The following is a 16,280-nucleotide window of genomic DNA, read 5'->3' on the forward strand; positions in this document are numbered from 1 at the left end:
ATCTCTTATAAAATACAGGTAACGATTCTGAAATCCTTAAGCACCGTTCTATAAGAAGTCAATGACTTCTTTTGCTTTCGATCCGAAAGACCCTTGCGAGAGCTGTCAAAATCGATCATATTTTTGTATCCTTTTTTTTTGGAGAGGGGTCTACTGCTTCGTCCCGATTGCCGGGGCATAATTTCATTATCATAATTCGCTTTTATCGAGTAGGAACAACCGATCCAAGCGTAACCAAAAAATTCTACTTCGCCGTGGCGGCATGCAGCAGAACGCAGGACAAGGTGTGTGACAACGAATTATAAAAATATGACCCAGTCCCGCTGTGAGGTAAGAACGGGGACGAGACTGGAAACGAAAAAGTGCAACTTTAACATAACCTTGTACAAGTCGGGGAAACTACAAATTACGGAAAGACCAAACAGCTGCTTCAGCCGCCCCGCCGACTCTTTAGGACGAATAATTGCGTTTAGTTTGGTCCAATGTTGGTGGAGCTCATTCGATTATCGAATCAGTATTGAGTGGGGGTCCCTCGCCCGCCGAGTGACGTCTCTGTCAATTTAATGATGGCTTTTTAAACATCAACACGTCGCTCGGCCTTCGCGAGATTGACAACAACCGGTCTACGCCATCATCTCTCAACTCAGGTAGGCAGGTAGGTATAAAAACACCAAGTGGGCCCCGAAGTTGATTAATTGGGAACAGGTTTTTTGCGCAAGTGGCAATCCGACGGAGGCGGCAATGCTCTAATTAGCCGCCATGATGACAGTTGTGCGGAAGCACTAGCCGCCGCCGATGTAGTGTTTTTTTCTGTGGACCATGGACGTGTTAAGTCGCGAAAATGGCATTTGGATTGTGCTAGTTCCTAAAAATAAATTGTAGCCACCGGCCTACAAGTCGTCGTTACGATAACTTTGCTGTGTGTTCGTCCGAGGAAAACATCCTGGCACCTAGAAGTGAGTGTTATAAAACAAGGATTATTTCCTTATGCAAATCGATCCCCGGACACTGTTTTGGGCCAGCCGGCTGGCTGACGACCACGGTCAAACGAAAGCGAGTGAGAATGGGAGCTGTCAAAAATAGAAGAAAAGCTCGATAAAGCCGACAAATTATGACTCCCGGTTCCGTCCTGGCGCGCACCCAAGCACCTTTTCTTCCTCCTCAAATAGGAATGAAGAAAAAAAAAACAAAGTGAAAATGGCGCTGCTTTTCTCACTTTCCCCGCGACAACGACGACGACGACGAGTGAGTGGGCCCACAATTTAGCCTGAACAAACGGAATTTTTCCGTAAATGAAGTATAAATTATTGTCTTTATGGATGTGTAATTATATTCCACTCGGCACACTCGTTTGGTTGCTTTCCGTGTTCGTCCCTTTGGAGAAGTTTGAGTACTCTAGTCAGGACCGAATTCAAGGGATTTTTCTGAAAAGGACAAGTGTCTCAGGTGTTTCTTAAGAGTAGCGCATCTAAGGGGATATGAGAGACGTTCAAGCTTAACTTTTCGCGACCTTCATCGAGACCATTCAGGGATTTCTGGCTCTGAGACCCATCAAAAGATGCCTGAATAGACGACCTTCCAATGGATTCTGGGCTACAAGACCAGCAAATAGAGTTGTTGAAGATGCAAATTTCAGTGGTGGAATAGAGTTATCTTTTGTTCACGTTTGATTCTCAAGTCTTTAAATAACTACCCATTACATTAGCGATAGCTATTTGTCACTTTCCACCTCTCAAATTCCCTATACCGAAAAGTACTCATTTCTCAATGAGTTATTTAGTATTTTTACTCACAATTACTGGCAACATTGTTGTGTTACCGCGAACCTAGTTTAAGTAGTCTCGCTTAACCGTGTGATGATGTAAACATTTGTACTGTCATAATCATCACTATCCTATTGTTCTCAGCAATCATCAATCGGACATAGCGAGAGGAACCAAAACAAACGATGTTTGCGTTCTGCTCGTGGCAGCAGACATCTTCTGCTACTGTTACCGGATGCGGAAGGAACCGATAGGAAACCGTAAGTTTCAACAAAAGTCAAAACCCTCTGACCTACAAGGAAAGACCTTCTAATGGAATCCCATCTTCATGACCTCCAGTAGATTTCCAGCTAGAAGACCATCCATTGGAGTTTCAAAGGGATTCAGTCTAAATTTCATTACCTTCAAGGAATTTCTGTATCAACGACCTTCTAATGGATATCTGACTCGACAACCTTCCAATGGATTGGATCATCAAATGAAGTTCCAACTTTCTGACATCCAAGGGACATCATATTCAGTGACATTTCAGTGGATTCCCGGCTAGAAAACCCTCTAATAGAGTTCCAATTTCATGAACTCCAAGGGATTGCTGGGGATTCCCAAGTAGATGACCTTCCAATAAAGACTCAACTTCTTGATTGACTACCTTTCAAAGTATTCCCAGTAATAAGATCTTCTAGGATTTCTGGCTTGATGACCTTTCTGTGGATTCTCTGCTTAAAACCTTCCAATGGATTTAAAAATTCATGTCCCCCAAGGGATTTCTGGCTTGACGACTTTCCAATGGATAGTTCACTAGACATCCTTCAACTGGACATATAACTGGACAACCTTGAAATGGATTCCCTTTTCGAAGAATTTCCAATGAGGATCAAACTCCATGATCTTCAAGAGATTTCTGACACAATGACCTTCCCGGATAGATTCCAATGGAGAATCAACACTATGGTCTCAAAGGATTTCTGGCTTCAAGACCTTTCTGTGGAATCCCGGCTTGAAAACCATCCAATGGAATCTCAACTTCATGACCTCCAAGGCATTTCTGGCTCGAGAACATTTTAAAAGATTTCGGCTAGAAGACCTTCCAATGTATGGAATCTCAACGACATGGCCTCCAAGTCATTCCAAAGTGTTTTTGGCAAGAAGGTCATTATATGATGTTAAAACTTCACTTCCAAGGGATCTCGGGTTCAACGACCTTCCAATGGATGTCTGGAACTTCAAGGGATTGCTTGGGATTCCCACGTAGAACCTTCCAATGGAGACCCAACTTCTTGATTGACTACCTTTCAAAGTACTCCCGACAAGAAGGTCTCCAAGGATTTCTGGCTTGACGACCTTTCTGTGAATTCTCTGCTTTAAGACCTTCCAATGGATTAAAGGATCATGTCCTTGAAGAGATTTCTGGCTTGACGACTTTCCATTGGATAGTTCGCCCTGCATCCTTTAACTGGACCTATAACTCGATAACCTTGCAACGGATTCCTTCCTCGAAGACTTTCCAATGGAGTCCAAATCCATGATCATCAAGTGATTTCTGGCTCAATGACCTTTCCGGCAAGAAGGCATTCCAATGGAATAACAACTCCATGGCCTCCTAGGATTTCTGGCTTGAAGACTTTTCTGTGGTTCGCGGCTTGCAATGAAGTCCCAAATTCATGACTTCCAAGGAATTTATGGCTTGAGATCATTTTTAAATATTTCCCACTTGAAGACCTTCCAATGTATGGATTCTCAATTGCATGGCCTCCAAGGCATTTCTAGCTTGCCAACCTTTTAAAGGATTTTCGGCAAGAAGATCATCATATGGTGTTCCAACTTCATTAACTCCTAGGGATTTCTGGCTCAACGACCTTCCAATGGATATCTGAATGGACAACCTTTCAAAGGATTCCAGCTAGAAAACCTTCCAAAAGAGTAAAAACTCAATGACATCAACACTGATGTTTTGAAATCGCTTGGGGTACATCTTTGTACCTGAAAATAATCAAATTTTCGTAGGTGATGGAAAGAATTAGAGAAACATGAGCTATCAAAGAACGAAAGAACATAAGCCGTAAATATCATGAATTTTTCGAAAAAGATACAACGGCTCATCGGCAGGACTTGAACCTGTAAACACCTACGAAAATGTGAACTCAATGACCTCCAAGGGATTTTTGGCTAGACGAACTTCCAATAGATTCCCTACTTGAAGACTTTCCTATGAAGTCCCGACGATCTTCCAATTGATTCTCGGCTAAAGGACATTCCAATGGAGTCCTAACTTCATGATCATGAGTGTATGGCATGGCAACCTGTCAAAGGATTTCTGGTTAGAAGGCCTTCCTTTTTTTATCAAACGACCTTCCGAAATGATGATTAGATGATTTTTTTAAATAGAATTTTGATGACCTGTCAATGGATTGTTTTCTTGGCGTTATTCCAATAAATTCCCGGTTCAACGACCTTTCAATAGATTCTCAACGATTCTCTTAAAAGTGGATCTCCAATAGAATATCGATGACCTGCAATAAGTTCTAAACGAACTCTAGTGGGTTCTCGAACACCTTTTAAAAGATTCAAGGTTCAACGACTTTTCAATGCGTTCTCGAAGACTTTCCAGTAAATTCCTTCACTAATGAACGAACTCTAATAAAATTTCGACCTTCTTCTAAAGGGTTCCCATCTAGATGATTTCTATATGGATCAGAGACAGCCTCTTATTGATTCTCGATGACCTTCTAATGGAATCTGGACGACCTTCGATCGATTCGAGGTGACCTGCACGACCTCCAATGGAATCTTGAAGCAGCTCAGTGACCTTCAAATGGATTCCTGACTCGACAATTTCTGAATAGTTTCCGATTACCTCCACAAGATTCTCGATGACTTTCTTATGGATTTTTGTCGACATCCAACAGAATTTCGACGATACTAAGTGGAATTCAGATTTCAATAGAATCTCGTCTAGACAACCTCTCAAGGGGTTCTTGATGACCCTCAAAGGATTCTTCAATGGCCATACTTCCTGAACACTCAATTCCGTTTGTTGAATAATTTTTCCTGGCAGTACACATTATCGATTTCAGAGTGCGCATCGATCGCTTTTGATGAAATGCTATCACAGTTGTAAAGTGCCACCCAATTTTCAAGGTTAATAGGCAATTTTGACGATTCAATCGGACTAAACAGGTAAATTTTCCCTAAAACTGAAAGTCAAATTTTGCAAAATTCACAATACCGATGATAGGTGGCAAAAACAGACAGAAAATGATCGGATTTTTGTTCTAAGTGTCATGTCAGTGTGATCAGTGGATTCTCTATGATATTCAATGAAGTTCAGATGATCTTCCAAAGGATTTCGCTTATAATTCGACGACCTCTTAAAAGATTATCGTTGACCTCTAATGAATTTTTAACAATCTTCCAAAGAATTTCTAGTCGGTGACCTTGGAATTGGATTCTCATTGGAGAACTTTCGATGGATTCCCAGTTGGTTTCCAGACTCAACGAGTAAAAAGTGGGTAAAAACTTGTTGAAAGCATTGCTGAAGGTGCTCCCGAATCCTAAATCCGGCTCTGATGTCGGTATTGATTTTCCTCCGCTAAGGTGTCCGAGGACTGCACGTGGCGCTCCCAGAAAAATTGGACGACCCTCTCACACCTTTAGAAGGTAATCTCATTCCGACTCACTGGAGAAAAAGTTACGATTATTGAAAAATTATGGAAATCGTCATCGTCCAGGAGGCTTTCAACAAAAAAAAAACGGACGCGAACAAACCGAGCGAGTGCCATCATTAAAATATTGTTTGTTTTTATGACCTTCATAACACGAAACGATCATCGCACTTCATAATTTCCAACTCGTTCTTTTTCTCTTTTTTTAAAAACAATTCGAGACGCTGAAAAGAAAGCACTCTGGCCGGTGAAGATTAATGAATCGTGTCACAATATGCACTTGTCATACGTCTGTCAAAACAAAGAGGAGCAGCAGACGCGAACCCAGACAAATCTCGGGTGGCGTCCGGAAGGTGGCGCCTCAAAAACCCGAACAATGCAACTGACGAAAGAAACTTCTGGTTCTGCAGCGGGAGCGCTTCTCGAAAAGTTGGCTCCAAGAATTTGATCCATCTCCAAACCAATACGCTTACCAATTTGTGTTGTTGTCGAGCAACAGAAATCATTAGCACACGACGATCGAGCTTCCCGGGAAAAACGCACCCATCAAGTTGATATAATTTGACAGTTCCAAATCATGTAAATCATTCTGCAGCGAGCGCGACACCGAATCGACAAAACCGAACACCAAAGTTCATGTTCTACACGAATGGGGGGCTAATGATACACGATTTATCAAACGACAACGATCGCGCAACAACGAACGACCCACCCATGGCGCCGCCTCTGCCACTCTTCGTCGCCCACCAATCGAACAAACGAATCGAAACGAATGGCCCGTTCCGTGATTTATAGGATCGTATCAAATTACAGCACGAGCAAGCAAACATCCGAAGATCGTTCGTTTTTCATTTGTTTGTTAACCTACCTGCCCATTCTTGTCCATCTCGTTGTTGGTGAGTTTGACTTTTTCGAAGGAGATAACCTGTTTGCGGAGGGCGTCCGCCCCGATCGGGGTGTCCGGATGGGCGTACAGCCGAGGTGGTGGAGGAGGATCAGCCTTGCCGGCCACCAGCCAAGCCGAGCGATGGTACGCGTAACGGTAGCGTCGGTTGTCCACCGGGACCACGTCCAGCAGCACCACGTACCGATCGGCCGGGGTTATTTGGCGAAGCGGCCCGGAGAAGGAAACCCGAACGGTCGGGAACATTCGTCTGGAATGAAAGAAAGGAGAAAAGAGAGTTTTCGGTGAGAATCGATCAACCGTGGAAAGCAAGTGGGCGCCGGGTGATCGGCTACCGGGAACTGTCAAAATTCCATGGTCTTTTGGAACCAGAACCTGGACCAGATAAGTGATGACATGAACGCATTAATAAAGTGTCGTTTAGGAGACTCCGTGTTGACAGAATCGCGTAGATTTTGGTTATGTTTCGTCTCAAAGGGTATCTGGAGCGCATCATCGGCTTTCTCCTTCGTTGGAATTTGGTCCAAATTTACTCATGTAAACATTACTTAAAAATTCTGCAAGAAATCATGGATGAGTTTTGGACCAAAACGAAGCTTTTGAGACCCCAGGGTTTGAGAAATTCGAAAATGACCCCAAATCGACTCAGTCTAATAAACAGTGTTGGCACCTTCAAGAAAAAAAAAATCTCTTTAGATCTAGCTTTTTAACGAAAATCACACTTCATCATTCTTGTTCTTTTAAGGGTTTCTGATAATTGTTCCTTTGTTCCAATTGTCTCCGGATGGGTCAACTAACGACCTTTTTCCGCATATTTTCGACTTTTCCTCAAGTCAACAATACAAACAATCGCCCAATGAGTGACAGTTGCACAAAGCGCTCGCAATCAGTGTTTTCACCATTTTTATTTGTCACTCGTGTTCATGGAGTTCGCACTTGTCAAACGCGTGCTAGGAACCCAGCCTCAAAATCCAAGCCAAACACCTCCCGGGAACAATTCCAACGACGCGACGAGCACAAACAAAACAAACGACTTTAATTGGCCGTCAGGCGATTGTTTTCTCGCGCGGTCTTTCTCTCTCTTTTTCTGTGTGACAGTTCCATTCCAGCAGGGAGAATAGAAAGAAAGATACCGGAAATTGTGCCCGTGTCAGCATGACGTGTTGCGAAATAAAAATTTGTCACATTCGCACGTCAACTCTCGTCGTTTATGCTGGGCATATGATCTCGTTATCGGTCCCATAGAAACGAGCTGCTGAAGTGCAGCCAGAATAAAGAAGAAGAAGAACTCTCGTCGTTCTTTTTCTGTTTTTGTTATTGTTGCCGTTTGAACTGGATCCCGTACGAAACCTTGGCCGGAAACGCGCCGACCTCAACTTGTCATTATTTCTGTCAGTTCGGTCTCTGTCCCGACTGTTTTTAGATTTGGCGACATCTGTTGGTTTTTATCAGTTTGTTTTTTAAGCCATACACCGGTATCGAAAGTGACTTTTAATTAAAAGACTGACCCTTGTCCCGGACGCCAAAATTTACTTTGATCCAACCGCGCCGGGCAGATGTCTCAAGGATCAAAACCGCTTAACGTCCTTCGGCTAATTACCCGATAGGCCGACAGCAGCGACGGCGGCATCGAGCAACAAAAAAGTTAATGATTAAAACGTTACATCCATGAACTTGGGCTGCGCGTTAGTCGCCCGAAATTATGCTAATGTCACATTTTACAGCCGTTTAAACAATTCCGCATGCAAATGAGCAGCAGCAGCAGCAACTCGGGAAGGAAGGAACGAACACCGTTGCTAATGGCAGGTTCTGCACCTCGCAGCAAGTGCCCCGGTGACGATGATCGATGGCATTCGAAAGTGTACACAAGGCCGTACACTTGCTAATAGGCGGTACGGTTCTTATGCATCGATAGAGCAAAAACTACGCTCACCCGTAAAAGAACTTAGCGGGTTTATCGTTTCTGCGCTTAAACGGGGTTTTCCGTTAAAAAAGCCCTAAAACACCGCTATGTGAATTTCCTTATTTTTTAATTTCATTTTGATAACCTCACCAGGTTTAAAGTGACAAATATGAAGTGCTGCCTCATTTCCATACATCCATAAATAGAACATCGGAACTAAACCCGGTTCAGTGAGACGGCCCGAAACATATGTTTTCGGTAATCATCGATAACCGGCAGGTGCGTGCGATGGGATCGTTTTTTCGCTCTTTCTGGGACAATCACCCAAGGAAACTCCCAACCTGTACCTCTGATGTTGATTACAAAGTATCTGTTTTTTTTCTCTCTCGTTGGCCCTGTGTGTAAAGTTACTGGTTCAGTTTTGCTGTTGCTGCTGCGTCTTGGGCAATAAATGTCCGGCCGATCAAAGCACTAAATTATAGCACCCGAACAGCTCTCCTGTATCTCTTGCGGTTCGCAGAGCAGCGCTATAAAGCGTTTTTTATCTGGTGGTAATCCTCTTTGGGTGCCTCCTAAAAACGCGCGCTTGTGTGTACGATGAACGTCGTTCTCCAGGGAAGGGAAAAATTAATATATGTATCGTTTTCTGTTATCGAAAAATGTGTGTATTAGCGGGGAGGACATCGCGGAGTTGTGTTCCGCACGATCATAAAACTTCTGATTCGCTACTCCATAAATTATGCTAAACATGTGAATAGCGCTAACTGCTCCAACTATGGTTACAATGTATTAATTTTAAAGCAATTAAAGGCAGAGTGCTGTCTTGTGGCAACGACGACGCGCGCTGGGAAGCGTTGAAAGCAGAAATAAAAGTTAACAGTTCTGCTAAAAAGATAAGAACCGATTACGGAAACTGTAAACATCACGCGTTGTTTTTGTGTTTAATGTCATAATTGGCGGCCACCAGCCATGAGGAGCACTTTGAACAGTGTAATGGTGAAAATTTAACTCATAGTGCTCGAACCACGCAAAATACGGATTGTTCTAAATTTTTAACAGCATACATAGTGCTTTCGAAGAATATCAAATTAGTAATAGACTGACTGTCAAACTTACTGTATAACTGTGGTGGTTCAACTGACTGTCTAACTGACTGTCTGACTGAATGTCAGACAGTCAGTCAGTCTGACTGTCTGACTGAATGTCAGACAGTCAGTCAGTCTGACTGAATGTCTGACTGACTGTCTGACTGACTGTCTTACTGACTGTCTTACTGACTGTCTGACTGATTGTCTGACAGATTTTCTGACTGTCTGAAAGACTGTCTGACTGACTGTCTGACTAACCGTCTGACTGACTGTCTGACTGACTATCTGACTGACTGTCTGACTAACTGTCTGACTGACTGTCTGCTGACTGACTATCTGACTGTCTGACTGACTGACTTTCATACTGACTGTCTGACTGATTGTCTGACAGATTGTCTGACTGTCAGACAGACTGTCTGACTGACCGTCTGACTAACCGTCTGACTGACTGTCTGACTGACTATCTGACTGTCTGACTGACTGTTTGACTAACTGTCTGACTGACTATCTGCTGACTGACTATCTGACTGTCTGACTGACTGTCTGACTGACTGACTGTCTGACTGACTGACTGTCTGACTGACTGACTGTCTGACTGACTGTCTGACTGACTGTCTGACTGACTGTCTGACTGACTGTCTGACTGACTGTCTGACTGACTGTCTGACTGACTGTCTGACTGATTTTCTCACTGACTGTCTGACTGACTGTCTGACTGACTGTCTGACTGACTATCTGACTGACTGTCTGACTGACTGTCTGACTGACTGCCTGACTGACTTTCTGACAGACTGGTTGTTTGACGGACTGTCTGACAAGCTATTTGACTGACTGTCCGACTGACTGTCTGACTGACAGTCTGACTGACTGACTGTCTGACTGACTGTCTGACTAACTGTCTGACTGACTGTCTGGCTGACTGTCTAGCTGACTGTCTGACTGATTGTCTGACTGGCTATCTGACGAACTTTCTGACTGACTGTCTGACTGACTGCCTGACTGACTGTCTGACAGACTATCTGCCTTCTGACAGACTGGTTGTCTGACTGTCTGACTGACTGTCCGACTGACTGTCTGACTGACTGTCTGACTGACTGTCTGACTGACTGTCTGACTGACTATCTGACTGACTGTCTGACTGACTGTCTGACTGACTGTCTGACTGACTGACTGTCTGACTGACTGTCTGACTGACTGTCTGACTGACAGTCCAACTGATCGTCTGACTGACTGTCTGACTGACTGTCTGACAGACTGTCTGACTTACTGTCTGACTGACTGTCTGACTGACTGTCTGACTGACTGTCTGACTGACTGTCTGACTGACTGTCTGACGGACTGTCTGACTGACTGTCTTACTGACTGTCTGACTGACTGTCAGACTGACTGTCTGACTGACTGTCTGACTGTCTGACTGACTGTCTTACTGACTGTCTAACTGACTGTCCGACTGACTGTCTGACTGACTGTCTGACTGACTATCTGATTGAGTGTCAGACTGACTGTCTGACTGACTATCTGATTGAGTGTCTGACTGACTGTTTGACTGACTGTTTGACTGACTGTGCGACTGACTGTCTGACTGACTCTCTGTCTGACTGTCTGACTCACTCTCTGTCTGACTGTCTGACTTACTCTCTGACGAACTGTCTGACTGACTGTTTGATTGACTGTTTAATTGACTGACAGTCTGACTGACTGTCTGACTAATTGTTTGACTGTCTCACTGACTGTCTGACTGACTGTCTGACTGCTTGTCTGACTGTCAGTTTGACTAACTGTCTGACTGCCTGACTGTCTGACTGACTGACTGTCTAACTGACTGTCTAACTAATTGTTCGACTGTCTCACTGACTGTCTAACTGACGGTCTAACTGACTATCTAACTGACTGTCTTACTGACTGTCTTATTAACTGTCTGACTGCTTATCTGACTGACTGTCTGACTGTCTGAATGACTGTCTGACTGACTGTCTGACTGACTGTCTGACTGACTGTCAGACTGACTGTCTGACTGACTGTCTTACTGACTGTCTGATTGACTGTCTGACTGACTGTCTGACTGACTGTCTGAAAGAGTGTCTGACTGACTGTCTGAAAGAGTGTCTGACTGCATGTCTGACTGACTGTCTGACTGACTGTCTGACCGACTGTCTGACTGACTGTCTGATTGACTGTCTGACTGACTGTCTGACTGACTGTCTGAAAGAGTTTCTGACTGACTGTCTGAAAGAGTGTCTGACTGACTGTCGGACTGACTGTCTGACTGACTGTCTGACTGACTGTCTGACTGACTGTCTGACTGACTGTCTGACTGACTGTCTGACTGACTGTCGGACTGACTGTTTGGCTGTTTATTCATGGTTTAGATTCAATTTCACATAAAAAAGTCAAGTTTAAGGAAATTCATGTTTTCACTGAATTCATTTGATGTATATTATAAAGCTTTACCATGTTTAAGTTTTTATCCAATTAATTAAATTTTACGCCTCAGTTCCGAACACTGCATTTTTGCATTGACCTACCCAGACTTTACAACCTAAATGAACCGGACTCATTTAGCACAGCTTATCAAGTTATTCAATTAGCGAACCCACCTTTTTCAACGCTTTAACAGTTCTTGATAAAAGTTCCCCGCAAAAAATTTCACCGATACTAATTGATGCTGATAATTAGCGTGGTACCTGGAAATCGAATTAAAAACCTATGTCCGGTACCATTACACTTGAATGTTAAATGTCATTCATCTGTCTGTCTGCGCGCCACCAAGATGATGAACGGCCATTCTCGGCTAAGAGGGCAACAGCAGCAGCATGTGCATTCCACAATTAAAAACAGCATTGTGTTCCGGCGCTTGATTAAAAGAATGCCAACATCTGCGCTTCCACTAGTCCTCCGAAGAAGGAAATATTTGTATTCGTGGAGCATAATTGCTCACCGATCATATTTATTGTAAACGATAAAAATTCTATTAATGAACTGAGGTCGCGCTCAGCGTTCCGATAAATTACAACTTTCTGGAATTATGGAAAAAGGAGCCCACTTCCTCACTTTATTTCGAGCGAAAAAAAACAATGACTCGCAGGCTTTTCTCTCTTTTTCTTGTTGGATCCAAAGAGGAAACGAACGAAAAATTATCACGCTAATTTGATCATCTCATGATCGCACAAGGGTGTCTCTGGGTGGTTCGCGCATATTCATCACTCTCCAGTTCTCTTTCGGGAAGTTCAGGTGTAATAAATTCCTTTGCAGGGTGCGTGCGTGCGTATTCTTCTACTCTTAGGAGAGAGAACAGTTTGATCCCCACTCTTCGCCGAATTTTGCTCATCCGCTCACCCGGGGGAAGAGTTATTTATTTCAAAAATTCATGTTTCCTTGTTTTCCTCCTCTCTCGTCTCGTGTTATTATTTTGGGAAGGTGTTTTTGATAGGGAGACCGACTGGTGGCCGGCGGAAGACCTCGAGGAAGGGTCAGAAAACATGCCCCGTAATGGCTGTTCCCTTTGTTAATTAAGAGCTTCAGGGTGCTAGAGGTGTTTCCTTGTTCGAGAGCATGGTTCCTAAGCGTTTTTTGGGTACCTATATTTTATTGATCGGAGCGCAGAATTGGGTTCGATTAGAAGACAAACGTCCCCGAACCACTCGCGGTCCGCACTATCGGAATCTAATTAGCATGATTGCCCGGACTGGATAGGTTCGAGTTCTAATGAAATTGTTTGACATTTGTGTCGCTAAGAGCTGATAGGGATATAAAATTAGACAGCGGAAGGAGAAAAAAAACAAACATCTCATCAATCATGGTCCCTGGAGGCTCGCTCGGCACGGAGATCGACCCGAACCTGATAGATGTTTCAAAAAAAAAAGGGTTTAAAAGCTTCAATTATCCCGCAGGAAACCGGTCCCGGATAGTAATGAGAGAGAGTAAGTGCAAAAAAAAGAGTCCAGACGCGTAGCGTCGTTACTATACCTACTATTTCACCGTAAATGACCTTTCATGAATGAGTGCACTGACAGACAGTAAGTACGGTTATAGGCTGTGTAGGAATCGAGAAACAGAGAAAGAGAGAGAGAGAGAGCACTCACAAAAAAACTCAACTGGAAGCAATTCAATATCGCGCGCACGTTTGCTCTGCTTCTTGCTTCTCACACAAACAGCTTGTTCACAGCTTTCCGATCACGATAATGAGTTGCAGTGCTAATTTTCTGGCAGCAGCAAAACAAAAATAAATGCATTACTTGCTGCAATAACAGCGCAACAAACAACAAACCGGGCGATGTGTGGTGCTTGGTGGCCGGAGTCGTGTCGCTAGATGCACTCAAAGTTGAGAGGGTGATGTAATTTGTGTAACAATTTACTCATGGAAGACACTTAAGATGAATCTTTTAGGCGAAAAACGCTTTAGCTTGAAAAACTTTTTGAGTTTCTCTCATTTTAACTCAAATTTACTCATTTTCTTGCACAGTTGGCAACAATTTAAAACAGTTTCAATCATTGGTTGCACAATTTGTGTGATCATTGACGTATCTTTTCTCTTTATCTCAGTCTCCCGACAACAAGGCTGTTCTCTAACTTGAAGCCCACACGGGAGAACAAATTAAGCGTAATCGTCTTCAGAAGCTGCAAACATGGCAGATTTTTTATCATATTCGATTTATACCGACTTTAAGTAACCATTTTTACGACCTTTTTCGAATTCGGCTGGAATTGTGATTCGCAATAACGTAGTAAACGACTTGAGCTGTCATTTCTAATGCCATTTAATGTTTGCCAGGTTGTAAATAGAACAAAAAAGAATTGAGAGGACAGTTTAAAAATATAAAGAATTATCAAGTTGAACTTGTATAGCAAAGTATATTGAAAAGACAAAATTTAGCCCAAAAAATAAGAAAATAAAATGAGGCTAGAGAACAGCTTAAAAAATGAGTGAATTGAGAGAGCAGCCTCAAAATTTCCAAAAGATTTTAACGCGTTAAATGAAGATTTTGTTTGATAAAACATGCAAATTGGAAAAAATTGGTAGGAAAGCTTCAAATAGTGCAAAATCATGTTGAGAGGACTGCTTTTGGCATAAATACACGCTCCTATTTTCAAATCAAAAACAAAGTTGTTTTAGCCGAAAATAGCACTTCAGTGTCAGTCCTCAACTTTGAGTTTGACTGAGCAATCTCAAAACTAAGTTCTGATAGGCAGACTCAATACTTTGTTCGGTAGCCGATTTAAAACATATTTTTATTCGAGGGCTGTTTAATTCCAGGGGAATAAAGGAAGGTTACTAGTTTGTGGAACCGAATGTTGATTTTCCGGTACATTTCATGGTCGAAAATTTTGACACTTTCGGTCAAAACAACAAAGTAAACTTCCGGATGTCACTTCCCTAGAAGTTACATCTGGAAGTTTCCGGACATTCCAAGCCGCTATCAGCATCTGATGACAATGACGGACAATTCCGGGACAGTTAAATTGTTCCGGGGTGACAAAGTTTTGCGACGTGTTCGTTGGTTGCTGTTCCGGTTCAAAGTGAACTCGCTAAATGTTTTCAGTCCTATAAGGATCCATTTTTAGTTCGTAAGGTCGAACTCAGATTTTCTTCCCCGCCGAAGGAAAACAAAGGGATCAGTCTTGAGTTTGCGTTTCGAGCTCCGTTTTAAACCATCGCAAGGAGAAAAAAGGCATCTTAGCTTTAAATTCATAGATGAATTGAAATTTGTTTTGAACCTCGGTCAAACTCAATTTTGAGTTTGAAAAAAGGAGCGTGTAGCTTCCCTCTGACTCAGGTTATCTTCATTCAAAGCTTAAATGTATTGCGCCAACATATTGGAATGAAGTGGATCAATTGCCATAATTATCCATGTCGAGAAGAAAATAAGTTTGGAAACTTCACGCTTTTGTTGCTTTGAACTGAAGGGTCATACGATCAAAATTTGGTCAATATCAACTTGAAGTATTTTTTTCAATTTTGCATTTAAAAAACATGAACACCCCTAATTTTGAAGGTGTGTGTATGTAGAATGTTGTTTCTATTTTGATTTTGGAATTCACTCTTCAGTTGTCAAAATGCAGTCCAAGGAAGAAGAGCAGCGTATCAAAATTTTGCTCGCGCATCGCGAAAATCCGAGCTACTCGCGCAAAGCTGACAAAATCGCTAAAAGTTGCCAAATCAAACGTTACAAATGTAATTAAAGTGTTTGGGGAACGTTTGTCGACAGCCAGAAAGTCTGGATCGGGAGGAAATCGAAAACCGGAAGCCGCTGTGACGATAAAGAGAGTTGCCGGTAGTTTCAAGTGAAACCCTAACCTCTCTCTCCGAGATGCTGCAAATAAGCTGGGTGTATCGTCTACAACCGTGCATCGAGCCAAAAAACGAGCCGGACTATCGACTTACAAGAAGGTAGTGACTCTGAATCGCGATGATAAACAAAATACGACGGCCAAAGCGCGATCCCGGAGGCTGTACACGACGATGCTGACGAAGTTTGACTGCGGGGTAATGGACGACGAAAACTACGCCAAAGCCGACTACAAGCAGCTTCCGGGACAGGAGTTTTATACGGCAAAAGGAAGGGGAAAGGTAGCAGATATTTTCAAGCACATGAAACTGTCAAAGTTCACGAAGAAATATCTGGTTTGGCGAGCCATCTGTACCTGTGGCTTAAAAAGCAGCATTTTCATAGCTTCCGGGACTGTCAACCAAGAAATTTACTTGAAAGAGTGTTTGAATAAACGTCACCTGCCTTTCCTGATGAAACACGGTTGTCTCGTACTGTTTTGGCCGGATTTGGCATCTTGCCATTACGGTTAAAAGGCCATGGAGTGGTACACCGCCAACAACGTGCAGGTGGTTCCCAAAGATTGAGGATTGAGAAATACTGGGCTATTGTCAAGCGGAACCTAAAGAAAACCAGAAAAACTGCAAAGGACGAGCAGCAGTTCAAGGCAAACTGGCTTTCTGCGGCGAAAAAG

General features: G+C 43.0%; 1 protein-coding gene across 2 annotated transcripts in view; it reads right to left on the reverse strand.

Annotated features, from left to right (window-relative positions):
- LOC129747536 (T-box transcription factor TBX20) overlaps positions 1-16,280 on the reverse strand; it is a 103,328-nt gene that overhangs the window by 24,385 nt on the left and 62,663 nt on the right. For both annotated transcript variants that reach the window (XM_055741806.1, XM_055741805.1), the window contains exon 4: positions 6,294-6,579. In XM_055741806.1, coding sequence (XP_055597781.1) covers positions 6,294-6,579 — 286 coding nt within the window. The remainder of the gene's footprint in view (positions 1-6,293; positions 6,580-16,280) is intronic.

This window comes from Uranotaenia lowii, chromosome 2 (assembly GCF_029784155.1).
Source record: "Uranotaenia lowii strain MFRU-FL chromosome 2, ASM2978415v1, whole genome shotgun sequence".
NCBI lineage: Eukaryota > Metazoa > Arthropoda > Insecta > Diptera > Culicidae > Uranotaenia > Uranotaenia lowii.